General features: G+C 45.1%; 1 protein-coding gene across 1 annotated transcript; it reads right to left on the bottom strand.

The window, feature by feature from the left end:
* Positions 1-4,310: 4,310 nt before the first annotated feature.
* RPLP0 (ribosomal protein lateral stalk subunit P0) lies at positions 4,311-12,684 on the bottom strand. Its single transcript, XM_040416514.1, has 8 exons — positions 12,634-12,684; positions 11,190-11,295; positions 10,785-10,960; positions 10,597-10,684; positions 7,008-7,154; positions 6,698-6,883; positions 6,467-6,607; positions 4,311-4,510 (listed from the first exon to the last, which is right to left on the bottom strand). Exons 2-8 carry the CDS (start codon positions 11,241-11,243, stop codon positions 4,358-4,360), a joined length of 945 nt encoding a protein of 314 aa, XP_040272448.1. The 5' UTR covers positions 11,244-11,295; positions 12,634-12,684; the 3' UTR covers positions 4,311-4,357.
* Between the last annotated feature and the right edge of the window lie 9,082 nt (positions 12,685-21,766).

The raw sequence follows: 21,766 nt of genomic DNA, 5'->3' as shown, positions 1-21,766 counted from the left end.
GAATATAAAATCAGTGATACAGTCCTAACCTCAGTATCTGAGGAAAGGGATTTAGGGGTCATTATTTCAGAAGACTTAAAGGTAGGCAGACAATGTCATAGAGCAGCAGGAAATGCTAGCAGAATGCTTGGGTGTATAGGGAGAGGCATTACCAGTAGAAAGAGGGAGGTGCTCATGCCGCTCTACAGAGCACTAGTGAGACCTCATTTGGAGTATTGTGCGCAGTACTGGAGACCATATCTCCAGAAGGATATTGATACTTTGGAGAGAGTTCAGAGAAGAGCTACTAAACTGGTACATGGATTGCAGGATAAAACTTACCAGGAAAGATTAAAGGACCTTAACATGTATAGCTTAGAAGAAAGACGAGACAGAGGGGATATGATAGAACTTTTTATATACATAAAGGGAATCAACAAGGTAAAAGGAGAGAATATTTAAAAGAAGAAAAACTGCTACAAGAGGACATAGGTTTAAATTAGAGGGGCAAAGGTTTAAAAGTAATATCAGGAAGTATTACTTTACTGAGAGAGTAGTGGATGCATGGAATAGCCTTCCTGCAGAAGTGGTAGCTGCAAATACAGTGAAGGAGTTTAAGCATGCATGGGATAGGCATACGGCCATCCTTCATATAAGATAGGGCCAGGGGCTATCCATAGTACTCAGTATATTGGGCAGACTAGATGGGCCAAATGGTTCTTATCTGCCGACACATTCTATGTTTCTATCTCATATGTTAGTTTCACCTTTTAAGTTGCATTACTGAAATAAATGAACTTTGCACGATATTCTCATTTTTCGAGTTTCGCCTGTAATGTCCGATAGGGTTCATCAATGATCCGGTCAGGCATCTTACCATCTAATGTACTCCCCTCCCTGACCTCTAGTATCTATTCCCTGTACATCAGATTCTAAGCTCACATGGACAGGGTAGTTTCATCTGCCTCTACCACCCTTAGGGTACATTAACACGACCGTGTGTAATCCTTTCTGTTTTGCAGTCCTCAAATAACGGAACTGTGTCCCCGCATTTTGGGGACAAATTACTTCCATTTGTGTTTCGTCTGTCTTCAGTTTTTTTACAGTCTGCAAAAAACGGAAGGAAAAAGAAAAAAAAATTAAGGCCTTCAAAAATACGGAAACGGATCTGCAAAAAACAGATGACATACAGAAACGATTCCGTATGTCATCCGCAATTTGCAGATCCATTGACTTGAATGGGGCTGCGGACCAATCTGTGCGGACAACATACTGAACGTTGTCCGCACGTTTTATTCACCCATAGAAATGAATGGATCTGCATCTATTCTGCAAAATGCAGAACAGATGCGGATAAAATTATACGGTCGTGTGAATGTACCGCATGAGGACACTTCTAGGCCATACATGCTCCTCTCGAATTCTGGAAAGAAAGGGATGCAAATTAGCTCTTAACCACCTCAGCCCCCCTAGCTTAAACCCCCTTAATGACCAGACCACTTTCTACAATTCTGCACTACACTACTTTCACCGTTTATTGCTCGGTCATACAACTTACCACCCAAATGATCTTTACCTCCTTTTCTTCTCACAAATACAGCTTTCTTTTGGTGGTATTTGATTGCTGCTAAGATTTTTCATTTTTCCGATATCAAAATAGGCCGCAATTTTCTCAAAAAAAGTGTATTTTTAACTTTCTCTGGTTAAATTGTTCAACTATAATTACATTTCTATACAAGCTCGTGTCAGAATTTATTGTGCTACATGTCTTTGAAAAATAAAAAATCCAATAAGTGTATATTTATTGGTTTGCACAAAAGTTATAGCATTTACAAACTATGGTACAAAAATGTGAATTTCCGCATTTTGAAGCAGCTCTGACTTTCTGAGCACCGGTCATGTTTCTTGAGGTGCTAGAATGCCAGGATAGTATAAATACCCCCCAAATGACCCCATTTTAGAAAGAAGACACCCCAAAGTATTCGCAGAGGGGCATGGTGAGTTCATGTATGATTTAATTTTTTTTCAGAAGTTAGTGGAAAATGACACTGAGAAAAAAAAATAAAGTTTCCATTTCGGCTAACTTCTGGCAAAAAAATAAATAAATCTCCCACGGACTCACTATGCCCCTCAGTGAATACTTTGGGGTGTCTACTTTCCGAAATGGGGTCATTTGTGGGGTGTGTTTACTGTTCTGGCATTTTGGGCGGGGCTAAATTGTTAGCAATCCTGTAAAGCCTAAAGGTACTCGTTGGACTTTCGGCCCCTTTACGCACCTAGGCTGCAAAAAAGTGTCACACATGTGGTATTGCCATACTCAGGAGAAGTAGGGAAATGTGTTTTGGGGTGTATTTTTACATATACCCATGCTGGGTGAGAGAAATATCTCTGTAAATTGACAACTTTGTATAAAAAAAAAATTAAAAAGTTGTCATTTACAGAGATTTTTCTCACACCCAGTATGGGTATATGTAAAAATACACCCCAAAACACATTGCCCTACTTCTCCTGAGTACGGCGATACCACGTGTGACACTTTTTTGCAGCCTAGGTGCACAAAGGGGCCCAAATTCCAATGAGTACCTTTAGGATTTCACAGGGCATTTTTTACGCATTTGGATTCCAAACTACTTCTCACGCTTTAGGGCCCCTAAAATACCAGGGCAGTATAAATACCCCACAAGTGACCCCATTTTGGAAAGAAGACACCCCAAGGTATTCCATGAGGGGAATGGAGAGTTCCTAGAATATATTTTTTTGGCACAAGTTAGCGGAAAAGGATTTTTTTTCCCTTACAAAGTCTCATTCACTAACTTGTCACAAAAAATTAAATTTTACATGAACGCGCCAAAAACGGCACGGTCGTGTGCATGAGGCCTTATATTGAGCATACGGGTAATGATTTTTTTTTTTCCGTTCAGCCTCTGGGCTGAAAGAAAATGAACGGCACAGATTTCTTCATTCGCATCGATCAATGTGGATGAAAAAATCTCTGCCAAAAAATGTGCAAAAAAAAAAAAGCTGCGATCGCTAATAAAGATCCAAAACGCTCAAAAGTGATCTTCATAGCGCGCAGCGATTTTACGGTGTTTTTGCAGTGATCAGAAAAAAAACATTTGTCACTACGGTGTGGCGGACTGAACGCAAGTGTGCGCACAAGATCGGGCGAACACTGCGTTTTTTGAAGAGAGCCTAAGGTGACCCTAATGTACTGATATAGATCTGATTGCAATCAGTCTTGATCACTTACAGATACTATATAGTACTAGTGCTGATTAGCAATGACGCTAATCAGTGACTGCGGTGGGCGCTAACTACCTAACAAGTGGCTAACTGGCAGTGATAAGGGACCCTTAGGCCCCATTCACATGTCCGCAATTCTGTTCCGCATTTTGCGGAACGGAATTGCAGACCCATTCATTTCTATGGGGACAGACTTTGTCCCGCTCGGATCCGGAATTGCAGATCTGCACTTCCGGGTCCGCAAAAATATAGAACATGTCCTAAGAAAAGGAATTTTCTATATAGTTCTGGCAATGTGCGGATCCGCAAAATGCGGAAAGCACATTGCCGGTATCAGTGTTTTGCGGATCCGCAAAACACATACGGACGTCTGAATGGATCCTTACAGGGGGGGTGATCAATGATGGAGTTTATATGGGGTGATCAGGGGTTAATAAGTGACGGGGGGGGGGGGGGTAGTGCTACTTACAGAGCTGCCTGTGTCCTCTGGTGGTCAATCCAAGCAAAAGGGACCACCAGATAGCAGGTATATCAGACACTGTTAACAAAACCGCGTCTAATATACCTTTCTGATAAAAAACAAACAAAAAAAAAAACGCATCTACAGCCTGCCAGCGAATGATCGCAGCTGGCAGGCTGTAGATCAACTTGTTTACCTCGCGATCCTTTGAACGCGCGTTCACAGGAAATCTCGCGAGATCACGCGTAGATGCGTCCAGGAGGAATAACCCGGCCGCCCGCAGGACGCATCCCTGAGTTAGGCGGTCGGGAGGTGGTTAAGCTCTGCCTCTAATGCCACTAGAGGTAAGGCAGGTATCCTATAAGTGTCAGTGTTCCACCTTTTACAGCTGTCTGCAGATGAGATGCTGGCTTGATTATCGAAGACCTGTCTGCCTTTAAAAAGGTCAAATATTTACTTATAAAGGTATCTGCCTTATATCTGGTGGCATTCGAGGCAGAGCTTGGTAAGAGCTCATTTTCACACCTACCCTGCTGTGGAGTTGGTAGGGCTCCATCTGATCTACTGTGTTCAGTCAGTAACTAATAGCTCAGTGTGTCACCTTCATATTAATCACAAAGCACCAGGCGTTAGTTGTATGAAATTTTATTGATGTAGTTTGACCGATGAAACATCTTAATCAAAGAGTCCAAATCCCATATCGTCATCAGACTCCTCAGACTCTTCTTTCTTCTCCTCCTGAGCAGGTGCAGCAGCGGGAGCAGAAGCAGCCTCTACAACAGGAGCAGCAACAGCAAACGCAGATGGATCTGCCAGGAAAGCCTTGACCTGCAAAACAGAAGGCCCAGTAAATACCAACACAATCATATAAAGCAGACCAAGACAGACTATGCGAACTAAAGCACAACAGGCAAATACAGACTCCAAGAATCTATCATGCTCAGGACAATGAGCCGGATTACTTCTAGCTTGTAAATGAGCACCTATTTCCATTTGACAGAGAGAAGATCTCTTACCACATCGCATCTAAGTTACTATATTCACAAAGTCAATTATCCCTTAAAGGGGTTATTCAATACTATAAACTGCCCCCCCCCCCCCTCTCCATATGCCAGGCCCCTCACTGGTAATATACTTACACCTCTCCCGGTCCCCGCACCGCCGCTTCTCACCGTGCGCCAATGAAAACATCCGGTGTCGGTGGGAGCAGCCAATGGCATGCGGGGATGAGCCTCGTCCCCGCCTGCCATTGGCTGACACCCCTCCCCCCCCGACACTGGATGTTTTCATCCCCACACGGTGAGAAGCAGCAGCGTTGGTGCGGGGACCGGGAGCGGGTTAAGTATATTCCCTGTGAGGGGCCCAGCATATGGGTAGGGGGGGGGGCAGTTTATAGTATTGGATAACCCCTTTAAAGAGGTTCTCTGGGAATAATGTTTTAAGCAAGTGCCCCCAGCCTGCCTCTCTAAACTGAAGATGCATACTCACCTGCTCTCTGCAGCTCTGGCCCTCCACAATAACTTCTACTATGTCCATGTTCCAGTCCCCACCGTGGTGACACCCGATGCAGCACGGACACATGCTACACTGCAGTAAACGACAAGCAGCAGTGAGGTGCCGCCTGTGGCTATGTTACTGTGGAAACCAGTCATTGGCTGCAACGGAGCATGTTACCATGCTGTGCCGGATGTCAACACTGCAGGACCAGAACATGGACACAGTGTGAAGAATCAGCAGCGGGGGGCAGAAAAGTATGAATCCTCTGTCTAGAGGCAGGTTGCAGGCCCTTGCTATAAATGTATTATTCCAAGACAACCCTTTTAAACGTGTTGTCCCCATCCACACAACCAGCTGATCAATAAGGTCCAAAAACCCAAGTGGTAAAAGCCTTAAACATGTAAGGGGAAACTTCAGAAGACTTCTATGCCTTTTCTAGCATAGAAAAGTTGACTATTTCACGGAAATCTAATTTTGTACAAAAAAAATTAAAGTTTTTATTCACTTTCACCAATAAAAAGTGAAGGTTAGGGCCTATGCGCAGACCACATTTTGCAGTCTCTCCATCTCTATCGGACTGCTGAAGATAACCGAGTGCTGCAGCCTGCTTCTCTATAGCAGTCACATTGAGAGGAATGGGGCAGGGAGAAGTTTAAAACCCGGCACAACCCCTTTAATACTACCAGTGCATTGGAGCGGGGTGGCAGCAGGAGACTATGTTGGAGCAGTTTATTTAGGCATCAGTCAGACTGACTATTCTTCCAAAGCAAGTTTTAAAGTTAAAGCAGTGATAGGTCTGCATCCAAAGAAATCCTATCTAGAATCCTCTTCATGCACATCCTATTGCTCCCTGCTGAAACCTGCCTAAATACAACATTCGTTTTAGGCTGCTTTCACATTCGGGTTTTCAATTCCGCTATTGAGATCCATCATAGGATCTCAATAGCGGAAGAAAACTATTCAGTTTTGTCCCTATTCATCGTCAACGGGGACAAAACTGAACGAAACGCATTAAAATGCATTCCGTTTGGTTGCACTCACATCGCGGACAGAATAATGCTGCAAGCAGCGTTTCTGTCCACGATGTGGTGCGGAGCAAGACGGATCCGTCCCGACACACAATGTAAGTCAACGGGGACCGATCTGTTTTCTCTGACAACAGAAAACGGATCCGTCCCCCATTGACTTTCAATGGTGTTCATGACGGATGCATGCAGTTGTTTTATTGTAATTGAAGTGTTTTTTGCAGATCCATGACAGATCCGTAAAAAACTAAAGTAGCCTTACCTTGTCTGCCAATGGGAAGCTGTAGTCTGTCTCCACTGCAACAGCAAGAACCCGCTTGTATCCATTGATGATGGAATGAGGTATAGAGGCGACAGTGGGATAACCAATCTGCAGGCAAACACTGGCCACATTGCGCACACCCTATATAAAAAATAAAAAAACAATTGTAGATTCAAGGTCACACGAGCTAGCAACTATATTTGAACCTCATAATTTGCATAGGTAACATACCTCCAAAAAGCGAGTTCTCAGGGCATCCTCTGTGATATCCAAGACCTCTGGGCTGTAGATGCTTCCATTGTCATAGACTTGTTGGATGATCAAACCAAAGGAGAATGGAGAAATGTTCAACATGTTCAGCAAGGTGGCTTCGCTGGCACCTACTTTGTCTCCAGTCTTAATCAGCTGTACATCACTCTGCAGAAGAAGTTTTTGCCATTAGGCTGCACCTACTCCCATATGAACTAGAGAAACTCAGACTACGCAACCAAATTCATTTGAAACTTTTATTTATAAAGAAATGCATTTTAAGTTTGCTTACCAGAATTTCAATAGTTCCTCTGGAGATTTTAGTAGTGATTCCCAAAGCCTGGAAGAAGGATGTCTTCTCAGGACCCAAACCAGTATTCTGGGCAGGCACTGTGACATGACAAGGTGCAATGGCTCCAGCACGAGCAGAAGCTGGCACCTAACAAGACAGTTTTTAAAAAAAATTAGGGCACTGTGTAAAGTTTTGATGAACATAAACTAACTTTGGCATTCCTTCTATACGGCTAATACACATCTTTCCTAATTCGGCGTAGTAAAGGTGACCGCATCAGACTTCAGGTATGTACGTACAGTCTTTGCAGTGTGGACAATGTTCTTTATCCCTCAGTTTTTATCGCCAATGGTGAGAACTGCTACTTGGAAGTAAAAATGAGCCATGTGCAATTACCATGCAGTCTAACCAATTCCAAAGGCAAACAACACACCATGTTATACGTGTGAAGGTAGCCAAATGTACTTTACAGCAGGATATCATTTTAGCCTGACATTAACCACTATGTAGAACCTTCAGGGGCTGACTGGCCATAAACTCTACAAGGAAGTTTCCCAGAGGGCCACCTAAGCGCTCCCCATGCTCACTGGCAAGGTACAAAATGATCGTATGCCCATCAGGTACTTCTGTTCCTGGCCGGTGGCGCTCTCCTGAATTCAACTGTACTGCTGTTTTTAGAATGGTAATACAGTTGAGTACTGTAACGGGGGTGTCAGTATTGTGTGCTGCACTACGGTACTGCTAGCCCCACCTACTTCTGTTGCCCCAACTTCTTTCCATTGGGATCCGCCTACAACATGGGGCCACTTATAGGTTTTTTGCAGGGCCACTTTAACCACCTCCGGACCGCTGTACGCACAGACGCGTCCTGGAGGTGGTTGATTCATTCCACCTGGACGCATATACGCGTCATCTCGCGAGACGCGAGATTTCCTGTGAACGCGCGCACACAGGAACGGAAGGTAAGAGAGTTGATCTCCAGCCTGCCAGCGGCGATCGTTCGCTGGCAGACTGGAGATGTGTTTTTTTTAACCCCTAACAGGTATATTAGACGCTGTTTTGATAACAGCGTCTAATATACCTGCTACCTGGTCCTCTGGTGGTCCCCTTTGTTTGGATCGACCACCAGAGGACACAGGTAGCTCAGTAAAGTAGCACCAAGCACCACTACACTACACCCCCCCCCCCCGTCACTTATTAACCCCTTATTAGCCCCTGATCACCCCATATAGACTCCCTGATCACCCCCCTGTCATTGATCACCCCCCTGTAAAGCTCCATTCAGACGTCCGCATGATTTTTACGGATCCACTGATAGATGGATCGGATCCGCAAAACGCATCCGGACGTCTGAATGAAGCCTTACAGGGGCGTGATCAATGACTGTGGTGATCACCCCATATAGACTCCCTGATCACCCCCCTGTCATTGATCACCCCCCTGTCATTGATCACCCCCCTGTCATTGATCACCCCCCTGTCATTGATCACCCCCCTGTCATTGATCACCCCCCTGTCATTGATCACCCCCCTGTCATTGATCACCCCCCTGTCATTGATCACCCCCCTGTCATTGATCACCCCCCTGTCATTGATCACCCCCCTGTCATTGATCACCCCCCTGTCATTGATCACCCCCCTGTCATTGATCACCCCCCTGTCATGCTCCATTCAGACATTTTTTTGGCCCAAGTTAGCAGAATTATTTTTTTTTCTTACAAAGTCTCATATTCCACTAACTTGTGTCAAAAAATAAAATCTCACATGAACTCCCCATACCCCTCACGGAATCCAAATGCGTAAAAATTTTTAGACATTTATATTCCAGACTTCTTCTCACGCTTTAGGGCCCCTAGAATGCCAGGGCAGTATAAATACCCCACATGTGACCCCATTTCGGAAAGAAGACACCCCCAGGTATTCCGTGAGGGGCATATTGAGTCCATGAAAGATTGAAATTTTTGTCCCAAGTTAGCGGAACGGGAGACTTTGTGAGAAAAAAATTAAAAATATCAATTTCCGCTAACTTGTGCCAGAAAAAAAAAAAATTCGATGAACTCGCCATGCCCCTCATTGAATACCTTGGGGTGTCTTCTTTCCAAAATGGGGTCACATGTGGGGTATTTATACTGCCCTGGCATTCTAGGGGCCCCAAAGCGTGAGAAGAAGTCTGGTATCCAAATGTCTAAAAATGCCCTCCTAAAAGGAATTTGGGCACCTTTGCGTATCTAGGCTGCAAAAAAGTGTCACATCTGGTATCGCCGTACTCAGGAGAAGTTGGGGAATGTGTTTTGGGGTGTCATTTTACATATACCCATGCTGGGTGAGAGAAATATCTTGGTCAAATGCCAACTTTGTATAAAAAAAAAGGGAAAAGTTGTCTTTTGTCAAGATATTTCTCTCACCCAGCAAGGGTATATGTAAAATGACACCCCAAAACACATTCCCCAACTTCTCCTGAATACGGCGATACCACATGTGTGACACTTTTTTGCAGCCTAGGTGGGCAAAGGGGCCCATATTCCAAAGAGCACCTTTCGGATTTCACAGGTCATTTACCTACTTACCACACATTAGGGCCCCTGGAAAATGCCAGGGCAGTATAACTACCCCACAAGTGACCCCATTTTGGAAAGAAGACACCCCAAGGTATTCCGTGAGGGGCATGGCGAGTTCCTAGAATTTTTTATTTTTTGTCACAAGTTAGTGGAAAATGCTGATTTTTTTTTTTCTTTTTCATACAAAGTGTCATATTCCACTAACTTGTGACAAAAAATAAAAACTTCCATGAACTCACTATGCCCATCAGCGAATACCTTGGGGTCTCTTCTTTCCAAAATGGGGTCACTTGTGGGGTAGTTATACTGCCCTGGCATTCTAGGGGCCCAAATGTGTGGTAAGGAGTTTGAAATCAAATTCTGTAAAAAATGACCTGTGAAATCCGAAAGGTGCTCTTTGGAATATGGGCCCCTTTGCCCACCTAGGCTGCAAAAAAGTGTCACACATCTGGTATCTCCGTACTCAGGAGAAGTTGGGGAATGTGTTTTGGGGTGTCATTTTACATATACCCATGCTGGGTGAGAGAAATATCTTGGCAAAAGACAACTTTTCCCATTTTTTTATACAAAGTTTATACAAAGTTGGCATTTGACCAAGATATTTATCTCACCCAGCATGGGTATATATAAAATGACACCCCAAAACACGTTTTTTTTGCAAAATTTTACAACTGAAAGTGAAAAATGTCTTTTTTTGCAAAAAAATCGTTAAATTTTGATTAATAACAAAAAAAGTAAAAATGTCAGCAGCAATGAAATACCACCAAATGAAAGCTCCATTAGTGAGAAGAAAAGGAGGTAAAATTCATTTGGGTGGTAAGTTGCATGACCGAGCAATAAATGGTGAAAGTAGTGTAGGTCAGAAGTGTAAAAAGTGGCCTGGTCTTTCAGGGTGTTTAAGCACTGGGGGCTGAGGTGGTTAAGCTCCCAGTCCATCCCTGAGATCCTTAGTCTATTTCCTACAGCCAAGAGGCCAATAGGTCCCTTGCCAATAGCTACAGGTTACATACTACCTTATGGAGGTGTGATTACCTTGTTGGCAAGTAGCATATCTCGCACTTCTGTAAGATCTTCCTTGGTGAAAACAAATCCCACATTTCCCTTGATGTGAGGCAGAAGCCTGCAAAAAAAAAAAAAAAAAAAAAAAAAAAAAAATGTGAAATTAATTGCTTGAAGAAGACGAAAATACATCGCTCATGAAAAGCAAAGTCAAGACTCACTTTTCCAGGGCAGAGTTATTTTCCAAGTGGCCACGGATAGCCTTGCGCATCATGGTGTTCTTTCCCATCAGCACCACGGCTTTCCCTCGCAGGGACATACGGATCTGTTGCATCTGCTTTGAGCCAACGTTGTCCGCCCCCACGATAAAGCATTTTGGATAGTCATCCAGCAGTTGCTGAAAGAAAAACCAAGAACGTTTGTATAAATTCTGTAAAACTACAGGCTTAGTAGCCCATCTGTAAATGTGTACCAGAATGGTCAAGAACATCACTTAAAGGGGTTGTCTCATGGCAGACAACCCTCTTCAGGAAGCAGGTCAGCTCCTAAAACAACCCCTTTAACATATCTATAAGAGTTACACATTTACAGAATCAAGTGAAGCAACAAAAAAAAAAAATACTTACAATGATTTTCAGAAAATAGTTGGACTTCCACGTAGACCTGTCTTCCCTGGGCATCTTGTCAGTGCTTCCAAGGATTGCCACAAAAAGGGTTTAAAGACCTGATGATCCTGTGAAAAAGATACTTACATCAGCTGGAGAAGAAGCACATTACATACCAGTTATCTGCACGGACTACTAGAACCCACTGTAAACCAGTACTGCGCTATACAGAGCAAGTCAGGGACAGGACTCCTCTAAGGTTAATTTGCATATGTATCAAATCTGTTTTTTACACAATAAAAGCACACAGAGCTATGGGGACTAGGTATTGCGGATGTGCTAGCAGCTATCTAGCAGCCCATGTCCTCAGCTATATACAGAAAATCCCAGTGACAGGTTCCCTTTAATGACCAGCGGAATTAAAGGATCTGTGTAATTTGGCTTTTAAGGCTCCTTTCACACTAGCGTTTTTGATCCGGCAGGGTTCAGCAAAAACACTTCTGTTACAGATAATGCAACCATCTGCATCCGTTATGAACGGATCCGGTTGTATTATCTTTGACATTGCCAAGACGGATCTGTCATGAACTCCACTGAAAGTCAATGGGGGACGGATCCGTTTTCTATTGAGTCAGAGAAAACGGATCCGTCCCCATTGACTTGCATTAGGGGTCATGCCGGATCCGTCTTGCTCCGCATCCCAGGACAGAAAGCAAACTAGAACATGTTGCAGTTTGAGCTCTGGTATGGGAACGCAACTAAACGAAACGGAATGCATTTTGGAGCGTTCCATTCCGTTCAGTTTTGTCCCTATTAACAGTGAATGGGGACAAAACTGAAGCCTTTTTTCCTGGTATTGAGCCCCTATGACGGATCTCAATACCGGAAAACTAAGACGCTAGTGTAAAAGTAGCCTTAAGGGGTTCTCTGCTATAGACAATCCTAATAAAGTGAACACTAATTCACTAAGTGATCACTCAATTTATCATAAAGGGGACATTTTTGAAATCCCCCAACATTCAGTGGCGCCCCATACCTGTAAGGCAGATCCTATCCATGTACACATGAAGGGATAAAGGATTCCTTTATAATTTACATCACCAGTGGGATCAAAGCATTAGGAAGCCAGGTCCAGATGAGGCAGTGGCCTACACACAAGGACACGGTAACAGACTTCTGAAGGTTGTTGTACTTTCTATCATATGACCCTGCACCTAGACTGTTACATGGAAGCAGCTACGAGGCAATGCCCACAGAACACATGGTAATTCAGAGGAAGTCCCATAGACCGAGCGCTGATAACTGTAGGCCGCCATTCACATGGAACACATTAATAGAAGCCTGCGGCAGGACACAGCGCCAAGACATTAGACACGTGCCTTCCCTTTACAACGAGCCGTGTACAGAGACGTAAACGGGGGCCACAGAACACCCTACAGCCGCGGTGCTGGTAGGCCACACATACCTCACACGAGGGCTCCGGGAGGTAAAAGGAAGGGTTAGCCGGGCCCACCGCTTTTATATTACACGGTGTCCACCAACCAGCAAGCTAGAAATACGAGACTACGATGCTGATTGGCTATGACAGTTCGCTCTTTCGCTTCTTATTGGATATTAAAGCAATCACTCAATCTTGTACTCTTAAAGGAACATACTACTGAAAAGTTTGTCTTTTTGTAAGTGAATAAAATGGGGGCCCCCTAGTGGAGTGGATGTAAAGTTACAGCTTATTCCGAATGTTCAAAGCACAAGGCAATGTGCATCTAAGAACATGCAGCAGTAAAAGAGCAATTAAAGGAAGATGCTGGAGATACATGCTTTGTTGAATTAACCCCAAACATCTGAGAGCTGAGCAGGCACCCAACCCAGGGAATGCCAAAACACAATATTACCATACTGTTACTGCGCAGAGCACTATACAATGACCAGTATTACCTCCATACAGTAACCATAGCAGTAAATAGCAGCTGTACACAGATGTTCTGCAGGCTGTATAAGTGATTACAGTTGGCGTGTTCTACCCTCCTACTATTACCCACATTTCTGTGCCTGTTGCTGCCCCATCTATCACTGTACTTACTGTCTGGCACAATGCCACCAAATACTGTACATCATAAACATCATCATAACCAGTGGCGACTCTAGGAACAATATATAGGGGGGGCACAAAGATACCACAGTCAAAAATAGGGGGGCAAAAACAAAATAAGTATCTATAGATAAGATTACAAAATACGAGAGAATTGCGGTATGCAGGGATACATTTATAATAAAACAATTTACTTACAAAAGAAGCTATTCAGTCGTCTGCTGTGCCGTCCTCTGCTTGTTTCCGCGGATTCTTTCCCCTTCTTTCTGTCTCTCGTCAGTGCGCAGGCGCAGTGTTATGGTGGATCTGTGGAAGACACACTGTTATGGGGGCATCTGTGGATGACACTTATTATGCCTCTCATTAGCCCTCATTATGCCTCTCATCACTCCCATATCAGCCCCCATGACTCTCATTAGCCCCCATATCAGCTCTTATGCCTCATTAGCCCCCATTATAAGCCCTTATGCCTCATTAGCCCCCATTATAAGCCATTATGCCTCATTAGCCCCCATTATTCCTCTTATTAGCCCCCATTATGCCTCTTATCACCCCCATATCAGCCCCCATGCCTCTCAATAGCCCCCATATCAGCCCTTATGCCTCATTAGCCCCCATATCAGCCCTTATGCCTCATTAGCCCCCATTATAAGCCATTATGCCTCATTAGCCCACATTATTGCTCCAATTAGCCCCCATATGCCTCATGATTAGCCCCCATTATGCCTCATGATTAGCCCTTATTATGCCCCCAGCAGCCACATTTTTTATAAAATAAAAAAACACTTACCTCTCCTGCTCCTGGACACTGCCTGCAATTTTCTTTCTCCTGAGTCGACTGTGCTCTGAACTGGCACGCACAGCGTGAGGTCACAGAGCGCCCTCACGCTGTGCGCAGCCCTGCACAGCCGACAGCCGAGGACCAGGAAGTGGTAAGTACAGAGCGTTTACCGCTTCCTGGTCCTTCGGTACTAATGAGCGCTCATTAGTATTCACCGGCCTGCTTTGGGGAGAATCAGTGGGGGGACACCTGGGGGGGCAAAGAATAACATGGAGGGGGGGGCAATTGCCCGCTGTAGCGACGCCACTAATCATAACTACAGGTATCCCATATACAGTCCTGATCAAAAATTTAAGACCACTTGAAAAATGGCAAAAAATCATATTTTACATTGTTGGATCTTAACAAGGTTCCAAGTAGAGCTTCAACATGCAACAAGAAGAAATGAGAGTGAGACAAAACATTTTTTGAGCATTCAAGTTGAAGACCCCAAAAAGACCAGCACTGAGCCGGAGGATCCAATTGGCTGTCCGTCAAGACACTGGACGATCCTCGACCCAAATTAAGGCCCTTACTGGTGCTGACTGCAGCCCCATAACCATCAGACGGCATCTGAGACTGAAGGGCTTCAAAAACAAAAAACGTCTTCAAAGACCTCGTCTCCTTGAACGCCACAGAACTGCTCGTTTGGACTTTGCAAGAGAGCACCAAACATGGGACATTCAAAGGTGGAAGAAAGTTTTATTCTCTGATGAGAAAAAATGTAACCTTGATGGTCCTGATGGTTTCCAACGTTACTGGCATAACAAGCAGATCTCACCTGAGATGTTTTCTACGCGCCACAGTGGAGGGGGCGCCATAATGGTCTGGGGTGCTTTTTCCTTCAGTAGAACAATGGAGCTTCAGGAAGTGCAGGGGCGTCAAACGGCCGCTGGCTATGTCCAGATGTTGCAGAGAGCATTCCTCATGATGAGGGCCCTGGTCTGTGTGGTAACGACTGGGTTTTTTAACAGGACAAGGCTACAGTACACAATGCCCGCAGGACAAGGGACTTCTTCCAGGAGAATAACATCACGCTTTTGGCCCATCCTGCGTGTTCCCCTGATCTAAATCCAAATGAGAACCTTTGGAGATGGATGGCAAGGGAAGTTTACAAAAATGGACAACAGTTCCAGACAGTAGATGGCCTTCGTGCGGCCGTCTTCACCACTTGGAGAAATGTTCCCACTCACCTCATGGAAATGCTTGCATCAAGCATGCCGAAACGAATTTTGGAAGTGATAAACAATAACGGCGGAGCTACTCATTACTGAGTTCATGTTGGAAGTTGGATTTCTGTTTTGGGGGGGCTTTATTTTTACATTTTTTTGAAGGTGTGGTCCTAAACTTTTGATCAGCTGAAAAACAGCCTGTTTCAGTTTATTTGTTGTTTTCATTAAATTTAATGCTCAAAAAATGTTTTGTCTCACTCCCATTTCTTCTTGTTGCATGTTGAAGCTCTACTTGGAACCTTGTTAAGATCCAGCCATGCTAAATATGATTTTTTGCCATTTTTCAAGTGGTCTTAAACTTTTGATCAGGACTGTACTAGCCACAGATGGCTAAAATACACTGCTCAAAAAAATAAAGGGAACACTTAAACAAAACAATGTAACTCCAAGTCAATCACACTTCTGTGAAATCAAACTGTCCACTTAGGAAGCAACACTGAGTGACAATCAATTTCACATGCTGCTGTGCAAATGGGATAGACAACAGGTGGAAATTATAGGCAATTAGCAAGACACCCCCAATAAAGGAGTGGTTCTGCAGGTGGTAACCACAGACCGCTTCTCAGTTCCTATGCTTCCTGGCTGATGTTTTGGTCACTTTTGAATGCTACTGGTGCTTTCACTCTAGTGGTAGCATGAGACGGAGTCTACAACCCACACAAGTGGCTCAGGTAGTGCAGCTTATCCAGGATGGCACATCAATGCGAGCTGTGGCAAGAAGGTTTGCTGTGTCTGTCAGCGTAGTGTCCAGAGCATGGAGGCGCTACCAGGAGACAGGCCAGTACATCAGGAGACGTGGAGGAGGCCGTAGGAGGGCAACAGCCCAGCAGCCGGACCGCTACCTCCGCCTTTGTGCAAGGAGGAACAGGAGGAGCACTGCCAGAGCCCTGCAAAATGACCTCCAGCAGGCCACAAATGTGCATGTGTCTGCTCAAACGGTCAGAAACAGACTCCGTGAGGGTGATATGAGGGTCCGACGTCCACAGGTGGGGGTTGTGCTTACAGCCCAACACCGTGCAGGACGTTTGGCATTTGCCAGAAAACACCAAGATTGGCAAATTTGATGAAAGCAGGTTCACACTGAGCACATGTGACAGACGTGACAGAGTCTGGAGACGCCGTGGAGAACGTTCTGCTGCCTGCAACATCCTCCAGCATGACCGGTTTGGCATTGGGTTAGTAATGGTGTGGGGTGGCATTTCTTTGGAGGGCCGCACAGCCCTCCATGTGCTCGCCAGAGGTAGCCTGACTGCCATTAGGTACCGAGATGAGATCCTCAGACCCCTTGTGAGACCATATGCTGGTGCGGTTGGCCCTGGGTTCCTCCTAATGCAAGACAATGCTAGACCTCATGTGGCTGGAGTGTGTCAGCAGTTCCTGCAAGACGAAGGCATTGATGCTATGGACTGGCCCGCCCGTTCCCCAGACCTGAATCCAATTGAGCACATCTGGGACATCATGTCTCGCTCTATCCACCAACGTCACGTTGCACCACAGACTGTCCAGGAGTTGGCAGATGCTTTAGTCCAGGTCTGGGAGGAGATCCCTCAGGAGACCATCTGCCACCTCATCAGGAGCATGCACAGGCATTGTAGGGAGGTCATACAGGCACGTGGAGGCCACACACACTACTGAGCCTCATTTTGACTTGTTTTAAGGACATTACATCAAAGTTGGATCAGACTGTAGTGTGTTTTTCCACTTTAATTTTGAGGGTGACTCCAAATCCAGACCTCCATGGGTTAAAAAATTTGATTTCCATTATTTTTTTTTGTGTGTGATTTTGTTGTCAGCACATTCAACTATGTAAAGAACAAAGTATTTCAGAAGAATATTTAATTAATTCAGATCTAGGATGTGTTATTTTTGTGTTCCCTTTATTTCTTTGAGCAGTGTATTACAAGTTATACTCACCGTACCAGGATCCCCCAGTTAGAATCTTGGTGCAGGCAGTGCTGTGTGGTCTCATCACACCACCTGCAGTGGGACAGTGCACGCTCTGCTGGGACCCAGCGTATTGTAGGCTTCAGACCTAAAGCAGACTGTGGCCAATCAGATGTAGGCGTCAGGGAGATGATAGGGGTTGTGCAATGGCATAATACTGTATCCCGTGATCAGATCACAGTTCTGATCGATAAGGACATCAGAAATCCAAGTCAGTCACTAGTGTAATTTAATTTAATTTAATATATATATTAGTCACAGAGCACGGGACCGTATATGATACTATACTATATATATGATGGGTTAGTTTTAAATATTATCAGTAACGGTTACGTTTTACACTGGTGAAGGTGCTCTGTGACTGTATCCTGAGAATAAGTCACCAATATCTATATCCTCTATATGTCCCTATTAGGATTGTAAAAATCCTAATAGGGACACATCAGGGATATAGACTTTTACTGATTGTAGTTATAGTGAGTATAGCCAGTTTTTTGTAGGCCACCAATATCAGATCGGTGGGATTCTGACTCAATTTGCTATTTGAAGGGGGTCGCAGGGATTGACCAAGCGCTACAACTCCCTTCAACCAGCTGATCGTGGGGGGTGCTGGGAGTTAGACCCCACTAATCTGATATTGATAATCTATCCTCAGGATACGCCATCAATATTATGACGCTGCACAACTCCTTTAATTGACAGCCTACACCTATCAACCTACACCCGGACATGATGGAAGTTGTAGTTTTACAACAGCTGGAGTGCCGCAGGTTGAGCATCCCTGCATACGCAGCTGTTTCATCCTGTACACTGTACTATGTGAATTATATTGGACTGTGGGTCTTCATTGCTTACATCAGGAGCGAACACACACCTCCCAAACATCCCAGGTTTTGGCGGCTGAGGTACGGTATGTCCTGATTGTAACTGTATCTGTGCCCTGAGGATGTATACACAGTTGACTACAATGGTGAAGCAGGCAGCGCCCTGCTCTACCATTCACCGACCTGCACTCTCCCAGCAGACGGGCACCATATAGTGACATCACTGCACCTGTCCTGCTGAGCGGTACATAGCACAAGCTCACAGAGATGCCAGTCTCAACACTGGAGAAATCCCCTGGCAGGCATATGAAAGCCATTCAGAAACCATGCAGGGAATCCCGGTCACTTGTTTGGCATGGGGCTGCTGAATCAGGAGCCACACTGTGACTACCCAATCATCATAGTGAGATATTAAACTTTTTGTGGAACAGTCACTCTGCCCAGGATACGGTGCCATGGAAGTATTTTCAACCCCTTAGTTTATACATTCAGTGCCAAAAAATGGGAGCACACAACCATTAAATGAGTGGGGATCCTACCGCTGGGAGAACAGGGGCACTCTACCCCCTGCAACAAACGGAGCAGCCGGCCGCACATACGTGTGGCCACGCCATTCATTTCTATGGGAGTTACAGAGATAGACGAGCGCTGTGGCCATCTCAGGAATACCGATAGAAATGAATAGAGCGGCCACAGGCATGCCCGACCGGCCTCTCAGGAATACCCCTTTAAAATAGGAGGGTCATACATGACACTGGAAAATAAGGGACAGTACCAAACCGGTGAGGTGGGCATTGTGCATGGCCGCAATGTTGATGTGGGCCGGAAAGGAGGCTATGTACAGTTGAAATGAAGAATTTGAACACGGGATATGAGAACTTATGGGAAATGTTAAGTGTTCGGCTGCAGAGTGAAGCACACACTAATACATAATTAAAACTGTTATTCTGTAACTGCATTCTTTGGTTCTCCACCTCTGTGTGAAGGCAAAAACTCTTTGGGGGTGATTTACTATCATTTTTTATCATTACCCTAGTTTTTGGTGTAAAAATAGTCACAAGGCCTGTTTTAAAACTTTTTTTTCAAATCTGTGCCGCAAAATTTTGTTGCATAGTTACTTTTATGCTTCATTTAACACTTGGGAGCGGTGGGGGCCAGAACATCTGCCCTAGCAAATTTACTAACATTTATGTAAGTGTTGGAGGAATACTACTCCAGGCAGGGGCTGGAGTAGTGGTTACAGCTGGCGCAAAGACTTCCAGAGGTGCGCCTAATTTATGACTGGGATCCCCGCCTCTTCATCAATTAGCCGAATCCTACAGCAGAGCAGAGGGGAATCAAAGACCAGCGTTAATGATGGAAATGACCCCCATTATTTTCCATACTTTGTTTAAGAGAGATATACAGTCACACTATTATACATCCTGCTCTAGAACCCATTATTAATATTGATAGTTGCTTATTGGTGTCTACTGGTAGTACTTAGCTTCAACTATCTCGTCCACCCTCCCCATAGACATGCATGCTTGGCCCAGCCTATTCAGTAGGTGTGAGGAAATGAAGTTGCTGACAGCGGCTTTATCTCCCAGCAGAACAAAACAGGATATAAAAATCCAATATGTCTAATCCCAATCCTCAAGGGCTGTCTGGGAACTTAAAGTGGCCCAGGAAAGAAAAAATAAAAACTAAAGTGGCCACATGTTGTAGGCAGGTCCAAATTAACAGACGGTGGGGCAACAATACTATAGTGCAAAATACCATCCCAGCAGAACCAAACACCACAATATACTGCCCCAAAAGCTACCCCTCTGTGGTGGCCATCAATAGCTACCACCTTCTGTCCTCCAGTTGCCTTTGATTAAGATATGGAGCAGTGGTGTTAGGAGGTGAGGTGCGGGCCACAGCAGTTGAATGCAGGAGGGAATGTGCGTTCGCTGGCCAGATCCATGAGTATCTGATTCTCACAGCGTTAATTACTGTTTAGAGCTCATTATGTACCCAGCCAGCACCAGATCAGAGGGCTTCAGCAGCCGCCTGGGGGCATCGGCCCACCAGTAAATGTCCCTGCCTGGTCTATGGTTAATCTGCCCCTGCCAATCCTACCCGTTGGATGCATCAGAAGAGTTGTGATGCCCCTACACACATCAGCCTGTTGCTGGGATCCACTTATAATAATCTATCGGTTGCTTTAGCACTATCATCCATGAACTTTCCTAGGTGTTATCCGAAACCAAATCAGACCTTCTGAAGAAGTCGACCCACGGTAGTGATGATACTCACCTGGTCTGTGTGGCTCCCTCCCCGGCACTTCTGCTCCCCTTATGTGACATCACACGTAACACAATGGGAGCAGATCACCGCTGCAGCCAATCACAGGTCACGTGTGTCCCTCCAATGTCAACGGATGTTGATATTGGCGAATAGAGGAAAGGAAGTGCCCGTCCAGGTGCCACACAGACCAAATAATAGCAAAGACAGGTGCACTCTGCGGTCTTACTAAACCCTCAAACTGATGTTAAAATTGAGAGATTAGCCAACATATCCTACGGTGTAGGACATGTCTGAGCCCGAGCACCGCGCCAAGGTTTCCGGCCTCATGCTCCTGTAATTTGCCCACTGGCTCCTGGTAGTGCCCATACGGCGCAGGTAGGCGAGTGTTAGGTCCCTGAGCTACTTGAGAAACCTTGGCGCGGTGCTCGGGCTCAGACATTTCCTACACCGTAGGATATGTTGGCTAATCTCTCAATTTTAACATCAATTTGAGGGTTTAGTAAGACCGCAGAGTGCACCTGTCTTTGCTATTATTTTGTTATATTGCTATATTGATTACCACATCCACATAATTGCTATCTTGTGTAGGATGTCTATTGTGGTACTTGTGGTTCGCTGCCGGCATCCTCCACTGTATGCATTTTTGCTGGGGATCGTCATTCGCAACGGGCCACAAGTGCAGGATTTGCTCCCCTATATATATGCACAACTGCATGTGGGTTTGAGCACCTCCTGCTAATGCCAACCTGTCTTCTTAGTTTGTATATATAGATTCCTGGAGGTGTATAAACTCCAATTTAAATGTGCCTGTTTTCCATCTACAGGCTACATTTAGGTGCACCTGTGAGGCCTGGGCCATACCAGCCAGTCTTGAGTGGGACTCGCAGACTCCTCCCTTCTCCCATTGCAAGCATGGCTACATGCTGGAGGTAACTGGTGAGTTGTTTGTGAGTTGGCCTCATGCTCCTGTAATTTGCCCACTAGCTCCTGGTAGTGCCCATACAGCGCAGGTAGGTGAGTGTTAGGTCCCAGGCTACTTGAGAAACCTTGGCGCGGTGCTCGGGCTCAGACATGTCCTACACCGTAGGATATGTTGGCTAATCTCTCAATTTTAACATCAGTTTGAGGGTTTAGTAAGACCGCAGAGTGCAGCTGTCTTTGCTATTCTTTTGTTATATTGCTATATTGATTACCACATCCACATAATTGCCATCTTGTGTAGGCTGTCTAGTGTGGTACTTGTGGTTCGCTGCGGGCATCCTCCACTGTATGCATTTTTGCTGGGCATAGTCATTAGCAACAGGCCACAAGTGCAGGATTTGCTCCCCTAATGCCACGCCATTCTTTTCAGTTTGCCACACAGACCAAATCCAGCAGCTAGGACCAGGCGAGCAACATCACCACCGCAGGTCAGCCAC

Source organism: Bufo bufo, chromosome 2 (assembly GCF_905171765.1).
Source record: "Bufo bufo chromosome 2, aBufBuf1.1, whole genome shotgun sequence".
Taxonomy (NCBI): domain Eukaryota; kingdom Metazoa; phylum Chordata; class Amphibia; order Anura; family Bufonidae; genus Bufo; species Bufo bufo.
This window is presented reverse-complemented; position numbering and strand designations above follow the sequence as displayed.